General features: G+C 39.2%; 1 protein-coding gene across 1 annotated transcript in view; it reads right to left on the bottom strand.

Moving 5' to 3' along the window:
• LOC144958982 (uncharacterized) overlaps positions 1-12,500 on the bottom strand; it is a 96,178-nt gene that overhangs the window by 9,848 nt on the left and 73,830 nt on the right. Inside the window, exons 33-35 of the mRNA XM_078891282.1 lie at positions 6,503-6,814; positions 4,710-5,012; positions 3,380-3,661 (exon numbers count right to left, since the gene is read on the bottom strand). Coding sequence (XP_078747408.1) covers positions 3,380-3,661; positions 4,710-5,012; positions 6,503-6,814 — 897 coding nt within the window. The remainder of the gene's footprint in view (positions 1-3,379; positions 3,662-4,709; positions 5,013-6,502; positions 6,815-12,500) is intronic.

Raw genomic sequence — 12,500 nt, 5'->3', positions numbered from 1 at the left:
GAAGAGAAGAAGAAGAAGAAAGAAGAAGAAGAAGAAGAAGAAGAAGAAGAAGAAGAAGAAGAAGAGAAGAAGAAGAAGAGAAGAAGAAGAAGAAGAAGAAGAAGAAGAAGAAGAAGAAGAAGAAGAAGAAGAGAAGAAGAGAAGAAGAGAAGAGAGAAGAAGAAGAAGAGAAGAAGAAGAAGAAGAAGAAGAAGAAGAAGAAGAAGAAGAGAGAAGAGAAGAAGAAGAAGAAGAGAGAAGAAGAAGAAGGAAGAAGAAGAAGAAGAAGAAGAAGGAAGAAGAAGAAAGAAGAAGAAGAAGAAGAGAAGAAGAAGAAGAAGAAGAAGAAGAAGAGAAGGAAGAAGAGAAGAAGAAGAAGAAGAAGAAGAAGAGAGAGAAGAGAAGAAGAAGAGAAGAAGAAGAAGAAAGAAGAGAAGAGAAGAGAGAAGAAGAAGAAGAAGAAGAAGAAGAAGAAGAAGGAAGAAAGAAGAAGAAGAGAAGAAGAAGAAGAGAAGAAGAAGAAAGAAGAAGAAGAAGAAGAAGAAGAAAGAAGAAGAGAAAGAAGAAGAAGAAGAAGAAGAAGAAGAAGAAGAAGAAGAAGAAGAAGAAGAAGAAGAAGAAGAAGAAGAAGAAGAAGAGAGAAGAAGAAGAAGAGAAGAAGAAGAAGAGAAGAAGAAGAAGAAGAGAAGAAGAAGAAGAAGAAGAAGAAGAAGAAGAAGAGAAGAAGAAGAAGAAGAAAAGAAGAAGAAGAGAGGAGAAGAAGAAAAGAAGAGAAGAAGAGAAGAGAAGAAGAAGAAGAAGAAGAAGAAGAAGAAGAAGAAGAAGAAGAAGAAGAAGAAGAAGAAGAAGAAGAAGAAGAAGAAGAAGAAGAAGAAGAAAGATAGAAAAGAAGAAGAAATCATGATCTATAGTTCATCCCATAAAATAATCTAGTTGAATTTCTCCTTGTAGTGATTTTGAGAATACGTTCGTCACCAATTGCGTCCCTTAGTTGTGCCAATACTCTTCAACAGTCGTAACGTCACTTCCTTCATAATAACGCATGGTAGCTTAGTAACACTGGCCCTAAACTATCGGAATAATGGCGGACGCCCGTATGAAATAATTCCCCGCGAGCATAAAAGCGTATCCAGAGGGGAACCCCCCCCCCCCCCTCCCCATTAAATTTGATCATGTTTTGACTTTTACACATTCTGATCACAAGGCATATAAAAAGTTCTAGCCAGCATGAATAATAAAAAGTACAGATTTTCTTTGTTTAGAACCAAGACGACCGCCGTTGCCGGGCGGCGTGACATCAGACTACTGAATCCAATTTGAAGGCAAATAAGATAGAAACATTTCTAGAAGCGACCAACAAAACAAGACAACGTATTTCTGTGTCAAATCTTGGCATGCACATCTGGTAAGCATTTTAACTCAAAGACTATCTTGGCATTTCTGTTCTAAAAGTAATTGCGATAAACTTGAAAAGATACAGGCAAGAGCGCTGCGTTTTATTTATGATGATGACAACCAAATCCTACGACCAATTACTTTCAAAGGGCAAAGTCCCCTCCTTACAAATAAGACGAATGAGAAAAATTGCTTTGGAAACGTTTCAAATTTTATACAAAATTGCTCCTTCTTGTCTATCTGATATGGTAATTTTGAAAAATAACAGATACAATTTAAGATATTCAAACCTCCTTGATATTCCAAGGGTCAGAACATGTCTTATGGCAAAAGATCTTTCACATATTCTGTTGCTGTGCTTTGGAATGAACTTCCCGAGCACATCAGGAAAATTTCAAATTTTAATGTTATCAAAAATCATATCCTCTCATGGAATGGCCAGCCATGCAAATGTAATATTTGTAATTAATCTAACCGTACATACATATATATATATATATATATATATATATATATATATATATATATATATATATATATATATATATATATATATATATACTATATATCATATTATGTTACTTTTCTTTGTGTGTCATGATTGGAATCTTGATGAGGGAATGTTTTTAAGGGAAAATGTATAACTATGTATTTTTATGCACTATGTGTTATAACCTATGTCGGTCAAAGGCTTCTATTAGCCTGACTACATTATCTATGAAACATTTTTGAAATGCCGACAATAAATAAATATTTGAAGTGAATTGAATATCGTCAGTGAGACATGAAATAATAGATATCTTCCCATTTGAGTATGCAGGCTTTAGTAATATTTTAGTGTGGTTATGTGGTCTTGTAGTATGACACCCCCTTTCGGAAGTTCCTGGGTTCAAGTCTCGCTCGGCGAGTAGATGAGTCCTTAGACAAGACTCTTTACTCACATTCTCTCACCGTAACCAGGTGTAAAACGAGTACCTGGCCATTTACAGCATTGCCTCGGGAAAAAAATAATATCGCCTAACAGGCGTCATGTTTCATCCTACGTGTTTCGTCCTGCTGTAGTCATGGACCCTATGTAAAGCATGTTGAGCACGTTTAGTGGATATTGTTCTAGAAGGAAAAGTAGCTGGCAGAAAGGCACGGGGCAAACCGATCAAGCCAGGATAGGAAATGTGGAGGTAACAATCTGGCAAAAAGATAATCGACTGCTCGGTAATGGCCCTTGAGTATGAAGAATGGCGTTCCATGACATTCAACCTCTGTAGGGAGAAGGAACTCCGGTAAGGTAAGGTAATGGCCCTTGAGTATGAAGAATGGCGTTCCATGACATTCAACCTCTGTAGGTAGATGGAACTCCGGTAAGGTAAGGTATGGCCCTTGAGTATGAAGAATGGCGTTCCATGACATTCAACCTCTGTAGGGAGAAGGAACTCCGGTAAGATAAGGTAATGGCCCTTGAGTATGAAGAATGGCGTCCCATGACATTCAACCTCTGTAGGTAGATGGAACTCCGGTAAGGTAAGGTAATGGCCCTTGAGTATGAAGGATGGCGTTCCATGACATTCAATCTCTGTAGGGAGAAGGACCTCCGGTAAGGTAAGGTAATGGCCCTTGAGTATGAAGAATGGCGTTCCATGACATTCAATCTCTGTAGGTAGATGGAACTCCGGTAAGGTAAGGTAATGGCCCTTGAGTATGAAGAATGGCGTTCCATGACATTCAATCTCTGTAGGGAGAAGGACCTCCGGTAAGGTAAGGTAATGGCCCTTGAGTATGAAGGATGGCGTTCCATGACATTCAATCTCTGTAGGGAGAAGGACCTCCGGTAAGGTAAGTGGATATTGCGCTCTATAAAAGCTCTCGTGTTTTAATAACCAGTCATTTATAAGGAGATTAATAAAACGCATTTACTAAATAAAGTTATTCTTCGGGCGCTTAAATGACCTACATAGTCTTGAAAGCGCCTTTAAACACCTAAAAGGAAACAAACAAAAGATATTCTTACAAATGACACCAACGCTGACTTTCTTTCTAACAATTTGTCCATTGTCTGCTGTGCAAAAGTAGTTGTCGGCCAGGTCACACGTCGTTGTTCCAGAAAACCGTATAGATTTCTTGGTGGAAAAGTCCGACACCAGATCGTCTCCAGCCAAATCTCTGGAGATTGTAATTCTAGATTTTGGATTTCCATCTTTGACCACGACACACAACAGGTCCAGGTCATCTCCTAAGTTGGCATCAATACTGCCTGTTTTTAAGTTCACCCTGAACTCAATCTCTGGTGGATCTAAAACGAAAAAAAAAGAAAAATGATAAAACAAATGGGGGGGGGGGGGGGGGGGGGGGAGTTAAGACTCACATTACTCACATTCTCTCACAGTACTCATGTGTAAAATGAGTACCTGGCCGTTAACAGCGTTCTATTTGTCCGTAAACAAATGTTATATCGCCTGACAGCATCAAGTTTTGTTCTACATATTTCGTTTTGCTGTTGGTCAGAGACCCCTTTGAGCCCATATAGTGGATATTGGTCTATATCTTCTTCTTCTTCTTCTTCTTCTTCTTCTTCTTCTTCTTCTTCTTCTTCTTTCAGTTTATCCCGCAGTTTGCAGGGTTGCCATAATGAATGCCACATCTCCATGCATTCCGGTTCAGCGTATCATCTTCCTCCAAGCCCAGTTCGTTCATATCATCCTTTACCTTATTCAACCATCTAGTCTTTGGGCGTCCCCTTTTTCCTCTTTCCCGCTATTTGTAAGTCCAATACTTTCTTTCCCACGTATACTCTCTCTCTCTCTCTCTCTCTCTCTCTCTCTCTCTCTCTCTCTCTCTCTCTCTCTCTAGTCTCTTTACATGTCCCACACATTTCAATCTATCTTCTCTCATCTTTATTGATACAGATATTGCTCTATAAATGATCAATTTAAAGCTCAATTTTAAACAAGTCATCAAAGTCACTTCCTGGAGTAAAGCTCAAAATTCGGTCCTAAATCTACCCAGATAATCGATAAAAAAAACAACTAATAAGTAAATAAAATAATTGTTTCTTTTTTCATCCCATTTGGGAATTTTGTCCGTAGGGTCTATGTCAAGGGAAGACTGGAAGAATCCAGGTGCCAGCCAAAGTGCAGCGCCACAAACTAAGCTGGAGCGAGGCGAGATGACTTGCTCAAAGCTACACACCGCAGAGAGTATTGGAATTCGGTACCTTTCGGGTACGAAGCAAAGATCGTACCGCTGAGTCACGCTGTATCCGGTTACATTTATTCTATGTAATGTGGAAGCGTACATAATGACGTGAATTACGTCTGTTACTTACAATAGTAAGTACTTACACGTGACATTGAGAGTAAATGTTGTGATCAGAGAATAGCAGCCCGATACATGTTCAGCACTGCAAACACAGGTTTTCCCGTTCATGGCTTTTGTTGCTACAAAATCGATGCTGGCGGTATGTGACGATAAAACAGTGGAGTCGTGCCCATTTTCACACACTAGCGAAACGCTACTGACAGCTGGATGTCCTCCCTCTACTTCACAGATGATCTTTACATCTTCACCAGCTGTTGTCATAACTGCTGTACCGCTGATTACTTGTCTATCGTTGAGTTTTACCAGTGGCGCTGTGTTAGGCGGGGCTATGGTGAAAAATAAGAGTCAAGGCTGAGCAAAAAGAATCAATTTTTAAAACGGGATATATTGGCAATACCTGTGCTATTTACAAAAAATAACTGTAGGAATGAAACGTGTATATAATGATAAGGACACAATTAGCAGGTCTTATAGCCTAAAGCAATTAATATGGAATCTGTTAGACAACATTGTAGTGGATATTTTACGTTGGGTTGGTTTAATTGTTTCAGTTGTAATGACGGAGTTGTCGTACCAGTAAGGTCGCGGGTTCGAGCCCTCATCGCCGCCGCGACGTTTTTATTCTCTGTTGTCTTCTGGCACTTTCCTACTCACTTCATTTCTTGGTATTAATCTAACTTGAACACATAAGAGTAGGTTAATATCTTTGGTAGACAAATCTTTTTAGGTGAAGAACATGAAAATCATTTATTGTCCGCCAAAGGAAATAGTTTGAACTCTTTGGGATCAACTGTGATTTTGAGATTGCGTCTATAGAAAGGTCTTTGATATTTATACAGCTTTACCTAGTAATGAATAGAGATGAAAATTGTGGAAATGTAGTTCCTCAAGACGCTTCACAAGATTCCCATAAAAATGTCTGATCGATTTAGATAATGCTAAAATTCTGTTGTGACAGAAACTTGAAAGCAAATTTTCTTTGTGTATCAGAAGGAAATAGGAAAAGATATTTTGTTGTTAATTTCAATTCTAATATATTTTAATGTTCGATATTTCAATCTTAAACAAAAACAAGAAATGAAATACCACAGTGCCAACTTAGGGGCAGGCACCGATGAATGATAAAGATATGTGTGGGAGAGAGAGAGAGAGAGAGAGAGAGAGAGAGAGAGAGAGAGAGATTTGAATGGATTGATATTGTTGTTATGCGCCTAAAGCTTCATTGTATGAAGGATTGGGTGCAATATAAATAAATTTCATTATTATTATTATTATTATTATTATTATTATTATTATTATTATTATTATTATTATTATTATTATTATTATTATTATTATTATTATTATTATTATTATTATTATTATTATTATTATTATTATTATTATTATTATTATTATTATTATTATTATCATTATTATTATTATTATTATCTGATAAAGTGTGTATGAAACAGAGCCAGACAAAGCAGAATGAATAATACAAGAAAAAAGTCACCAGCCTGCCTGGGATCGAACCTCAGTCTTCCTTATCACGTGACGGGCGTGATACGTTTACACCACAACGGTTACCTAATAGACGGGACGATTTTGGATGAGTTTTTTGTCTTCTTGTATTTTTCGTTCCGCTATGCCTGGCATTATTTTATTCACACTTATTAATTTCTTTGAAAGAATCAGCTTTTATTCAGCCCTAAATGGAATAATTTCTTAGGTTCGATTTCAAAGGAAGACTGAAACCGTCCAGGCATTGGAAGTAGTGCAGCTCCTGGAAGTGATCATCTTCAATGAAGAAGGATAGAAAAAAAAATCAACATACCAATGATAGGGACAGTTACTGATGCTTGTTTTGTCATGTCATTCATTATGCTGTTGACAGCATTACAGGTAAACGGGACATCCCCACCAATATGTGGACGAACCGAGAAGAGATATCTGTAAGTGTTCCCGTCCAGGACGTCGCTTGTAGGGTCCAGGTCACTATCAGAGTGTCCCTGGAGAGTCATTTTTGGCTTTGGAAAGACGTTTACAACATCGACGTCACATTGTATGGTGATGGTTTTGTTTTCATCTGGACAAAGAACAAATGATGACTCATCTTTTTGACTGGCGATCACTTCAGTAGGTCCATCTAGTTGTATGAATGGTGACAAAGAGAGTAAACACGAATATCGTTATTATTAGAATCACCTGCCTTTAATTCTGTTTATCCTTTACACACACACACACACACACACACACACACACACGTATATATATATATATATATATATATATATATATATATATATATATATATTTATATATATATATATGTATAAGTCAAACTATCTTAATTATATTTCAAATGTTTATATATATATATATATATATATATATATATATATATATATATATATATATAATAGTGTTGGTGGGTACATGCAGGTACAAGAGTGCTCGATAATGTTGGTTAGAGCTAATATAAATTGTAAATAAAGTCATTCACATATTTTTGGCCGAGACAAATGTTTCTATGCTCTCCATGCCGATTGACGACATGGAGAGCATCGAAACATTTGTCTCGGCCAAACATAATATATGAGTGACTTTATTTATAATCTATATTGTGTTGTTTAAAAAAGGTATTGGTATTTTTAGATTTTATTTTTGAATTGCAGATGTATCAGATTTAGCAAAAAACTTTGATATAATGTTGAAAACTCGTGATGAAACTGATTCCACGGAGACAGCTTCCTCTGTAGTGTAGAAAAACAATTATTTTCTTGAATACAATTGGAGACTAATGGTGTTTTTAGAAAATTACATGTTCACGCCTTAGTTTCATGGATTGCTTTAAAATTGGGGATGAGAGGGAGAGAGAGAGGGATAGAGAGAGAGAGAGAGAGAGAGAGAGAGAGAGAGGGGGTCAGTTACTCTTCGTGAGTTTTAATTGTCAGTGAGAGTAACAACAAGATATGAAGTGAATAGAAAAGTGCCAGAAGACAATAGAGAATAAAAATTTTTTCGCGGCGGTGGTGGGGTTTGAACCTGCGACCTTATTGGTACGACAACTCCGCCTGGCAGGTGAGAGTGTGGCTCTACCGTGTGAGCTATCCACGAACACAAAAATATTCGTTTCAAACTCAAAGTCATTACTAGATCCCTCTCTCACCCACTTCTTGAGACCGCCGATTCGTTCGTACACCACCATCGCGAATAATTTTGACCAGCAGTTAAGCTTAAGCCAATATTCTCAACACAAACGTATAACATAGAAACGATTGAGACATTGAGTATGCTCCGGTGTATGGGTGAATTTTTAATTCAGAAAAGTGAGTGGAGCAGGCACTTATGTTGGTAACAACAAGATATGAAGTGAATAGAAAAGTGCCAGAAGACAATAGAGAATAAAAATTTTTTCGCGGCGGTGTGGGGTTTGAACCTGCGACCTTATTGGTACGACAACTCCGCCTGGCAGGTGAGAGTGTGGCTCTACCGTGTGAGCTATCCACGAACACAAAAATATTCGTTTCAAACTCAAAGTCATTACTAGATCCCTCTCTCACCCACTTCTTGAGACCGCCGATTCGTTCGTACACCACCATCGCGAATAATTTTGACCAGCAGTTAAGCTTAAGCCAATATTCTCAACACAAACGTATAACATAGAAACGATTGAGACATTGAGTATGCTCCGGTGTATGGGGTGAATTTTTAATTCAGAAAAGTGAGTGGAGCAGGCACTTATGTTGGTAACAACAAGATATGAAGTGAATAGAAAAGTGCCAGAAGACAATAGAGAATAAAAATTTTTTCGCGGCGGTGGTGGGGGTTGAACCTGCGACCTTATTGGTACGACAACTCCGCCTGGCAGGTGAGAGTGTGGCTCTACCGTGTGAGCTATCCACGAACACAAAAATATTCGTTTCAAACTCAAAGTCATTACTAGATCCCTCTCTCACCCACTTCTTGAGACCGCCGATTCGTTCGTACACCACCATCGCGAATAATTTTGACCAGCAGTTAAGCTTAAGCCAATATTCTCAACACAAACGTATAACATAGAAACGATTGAGACATTGAGTATGCTCCGGTGTATGGGGGAATTTTTAATTCAGAAAAGTGAGTGGAGCAGGCACTTATGTTGGTAACAACAAGATATGAAGTGAATAGAAAAGTGCCAGAAGACAATAGAGAATAAAAATTTTTTCGCGGCGGTGGTGGGGTTTGAACCTGCGACCTTATTGGTACGACAACTCCGCCTGGCAGGTGAGAGTGTGGCTCTACCGTGTGAGCTATCCACGAACACAAAAATATTCGTTTCAAACTCAAAGTCATTACTAGATCCCTCTCTCACCCACTTCTTGAGACCGCCGATTCGTTCGTACACCACCATCGCGAATAATTTTGACCAGCAGTTAAGCTTAAGCCAATATTCTCAACACAAACGTATAACATAGAAACGATTGAGACATTGAGTATGCTCCGGTGTATGGGGTGAATTTTTAATTCAGAAAAGTGAGTGGAGCAGGCACTTATGTTGGTAACAACAAGATATGAAGTGAATAGAAAAGTGCCAGAAGACAATAGAGGGGAAGTTTGTCGGGTACCAATAGGTCGCAGTTCAAACCCCAACCACCGCCGGAAAATTTATCTCATTGTCCTCTGGACTTTCTATTCACTTCAAAATCTTTGTTTACCAACATAAGTGCTGTCTACCCTCACTTTCTGAATTTAAAATCACCCCTTTACTCGAGCATACCCCAATGCGATAATCGTTTCCTAGTTAACTTTGTTAGAATATTGCTTAACTTAAACTGTGTCAAAATTATCGCGATGTGGTACGACAAATCGGTCTCAGACTCGGTGTAGAGGGGAAATTTATAATTGAGTTTGAAACGATATTTTGGTTCGTGGATAGTCACAGTAAGGCCACAACTATCACTGCCAGGCGGAGTTGTCGTACCAATAAGGTCGCAGGTTCAAACCCCACCACCGCCGCGAAAAAAAAAATTTTTATTCTCTATTGTCTTCTGGCACTTTTCTATTCACTTCATATCTTGTTGTTACCAACATAAGTGCCTGCTCCACTCACTTTTCTGAATTAAAAATTCACCCCATACACCGAGCATACTCAATGTCTCAATCGTTTCTATGTTATACGTTTGTGTTGAGAATATTGGCTTAAGCTTAACTGCTGGTCAAAATTATTCGCGATGGTGGTGTACGAACGAATCGGCGGTCTCAAGAAGTGGGTGAGAGAGGGATCTAGTAATGACTTTGAGTTGAAACGAATATTTTGTGTTCGTGGATAGCTCACACGTAGAGCCACACTCTCACTGCCAGGCGGAGTTGTCGTACCAATAAGGTCGCAGGTTCAAACCCCACCACCGCCGCGAAAAAATTTTTATTCTCTATTGTCTTCTGGCACTTTTCTATTCACTTCATATCTTGTTGTTACCAACATAAGTGCCTGCTCCACTCACTTTTCTGAATTAAAAATTCACCCCATACACCGGAGCATACTCAATGTCTCAATCGTTTCTATGTTATACGTTTGTGTTGAGAATATTGGCTTAAGCTTAACTGCTGGTCAAAATTATTCGCGATGGTGGTGTACGAACGAATCGGCGGTCTCAAGAAGTGGGTGAGAGAGGGATCTAGTAATGACTTTGAGTTTGAAACGAATATTTTTGTGTTCGTGGATAGCTCACACGGTAGAGCCACACTCTCACCTGCCAGGCGGAGTTGTCGTACCAATAAGGTCGCAGGTTCAAACCCCACCACCGCCGCGAAAAAAAAATTTTTATTCTCTATTGTCTTCTGGCACTTTTCTATTCACTTCATATCTTGTTGTTACCAACATAAGTGCCTGCTCCACTCACTTTTCTGAATTAAAAATTCACCCCATACACCGGAGCATACTCAATGTCTCAATCGTTTCTATGTTATACGTTTGTGTTGAGAATATTGGCTTAAGCTTAACTGCTGGTCAAAATTATTCGCGATGGTGGTGTACGAACGAATCGGCGGTCTCAAGAAGTGGGTGAGAGAGGGATCTAGTAATGACTTTGAGTTTGAAACGAATATTTTTGTGTTCGTGGATAGCTCACACGGTAGAGCCACACTCTCACCTGCCAGGCGGAGTTGTCGTACCAATAAGGTCGCAGGTTCAAACCCCACCACCGCCGCGAAAAAAAAAATTTTTATTCTCTATTGTCTTCTGGCACTTTTCTATTCACTTCATATCTTGTTGTTACCAACATAAGTGCCTGCTCCACTCACTTTTCTGAATTAAAAATTCACCCCATACACCGGAGCATACTCAATGTCTCAATCGTTTCTATGTTATACGTTTGTGTTGAGAATATTGGCTTAAGCTTAACTGCTGGTCAAAATTATTCGCGATGGTGGTGTACGAACGAATCGGCGGTCTCAAGAAGTGGGTGAGAGAGGGATCTAGTAATGACTTTGAGTTTGAAACGAATATTTTTGTGTTCGTGGATAGCTCACACGGTAGAGCCACACTCTCACCTGCCAGGCGGAGTTGTCGTACCAATAAGGTCGCAGGTTCAAACCCCACCACCGCCGCGAAAAAAATTTTTATTCTCTATTGTCTTCTGGCACTTTTCTATTCACTTCATATCTTGTTGTTACCAACATAAGTGCCTGCTCCACTCACTTTTCTGAATTAAAAATTCACCCCATACACCGGAGCATACTCAATGTCTCAATCGTTTCTATGTTATACGTTTGTGTTGAGAATATGGCTTAAGCTTAACTGCTGGTCAAAATTATTCGCGATGGTGGTGTACGAACGAATCGGCGGTCTCAAGAAGTGGGTGAGAGAGGGATCTAGTAATGACTTTGAGTTTGAAACGAATATTTTTGTGTTCGTGGATAGCTCACACGGTAGAGCCACACTCTCACCTGCCAGGCGGAGTTGTCGTACCAATAAGGTCGCAGGTTCAAACCCCACCACCGCCGCGAAAAAAAAAAATTTTTATTCTCTATTGTCTTCTGGCACTTTTCTATTCACTTCATATCTTGTTGTTACCAACATAAGTGCCTGCTCCACTCACTTTTCTGAATTAAAAATTCACCCCATACACCGGAGCATACTCAATGTCTCAATCGTTTCTATGTTATACGTTTGTGTTGAGAATATTGGCTTAAGCTTAACTGCTGGTCAAAATTATTCGCGATGGTGGTGTACGAACGAATCGGCGGTCTCAAGAAGTGGGTGAGAGAGGGATCTAGTAATGACTTTGAGTTTGAAACGAATATTTTTGTGTTCGTGGATAGCTCACACGGTAGAGCCACACTCTCACCTGCCAGGCGGAGTTGTCGTACCAATAAGGTCGCAGGTTCAAACCCCACCACCGCCGCGAAAAAATTTTTATTCTCTATTGTCTTCTGGCACTTTTCTATTCACTTCATATCTTGTTGTTACCAACATAAGTGCCTGCTCCACTCACTTTTCTGAATTAAAAATTCACCCCATACACCGGAGCATACTCAATGTATCGATCGTTTCTATGTTATACGTTTGTGTTGAGAATATTGGCTTAAGCTTAACTGCTGGTCAAAATTATTCGCGATGGTGGTGTACGAACGAATCGGCGGTCTCAAGAAGTGGGTGAGAGAGGGATCTAGTAATGACTTTGAGTTTGAAACGAATATTTTTGTGTTCGTGGATAGCTCACACGGTAGAGCCACACTCTCACCTGCCAGGCGGAGTTGTCGTACCAATAAGGTCGCAGGTTCAAACCCCACCACCGCCGCGAAAAAATTTTTATTCTCTATTGTCTTCTGGCACTTTTCTATTCACTTCA

This window comes from Berghia stephanieae, chromosome 13 (assembly GCF_034508935.2).
Source record: "Berghia stephanieae isolate SIO BIC M18660-M18661 chromosome 13, UCSD_Bste_1.3, whole genome shotgun sequence".
Lineage (NCBI taxonomy): Eukaryota > Metazoa > Mollusca > Gastropoda > Nudibranchia > Aeolidiidae > Berghia > Berghia stephanieae.
This window is presented reverse-complemented; position numbering and strand designations above follow the sequence as displayed.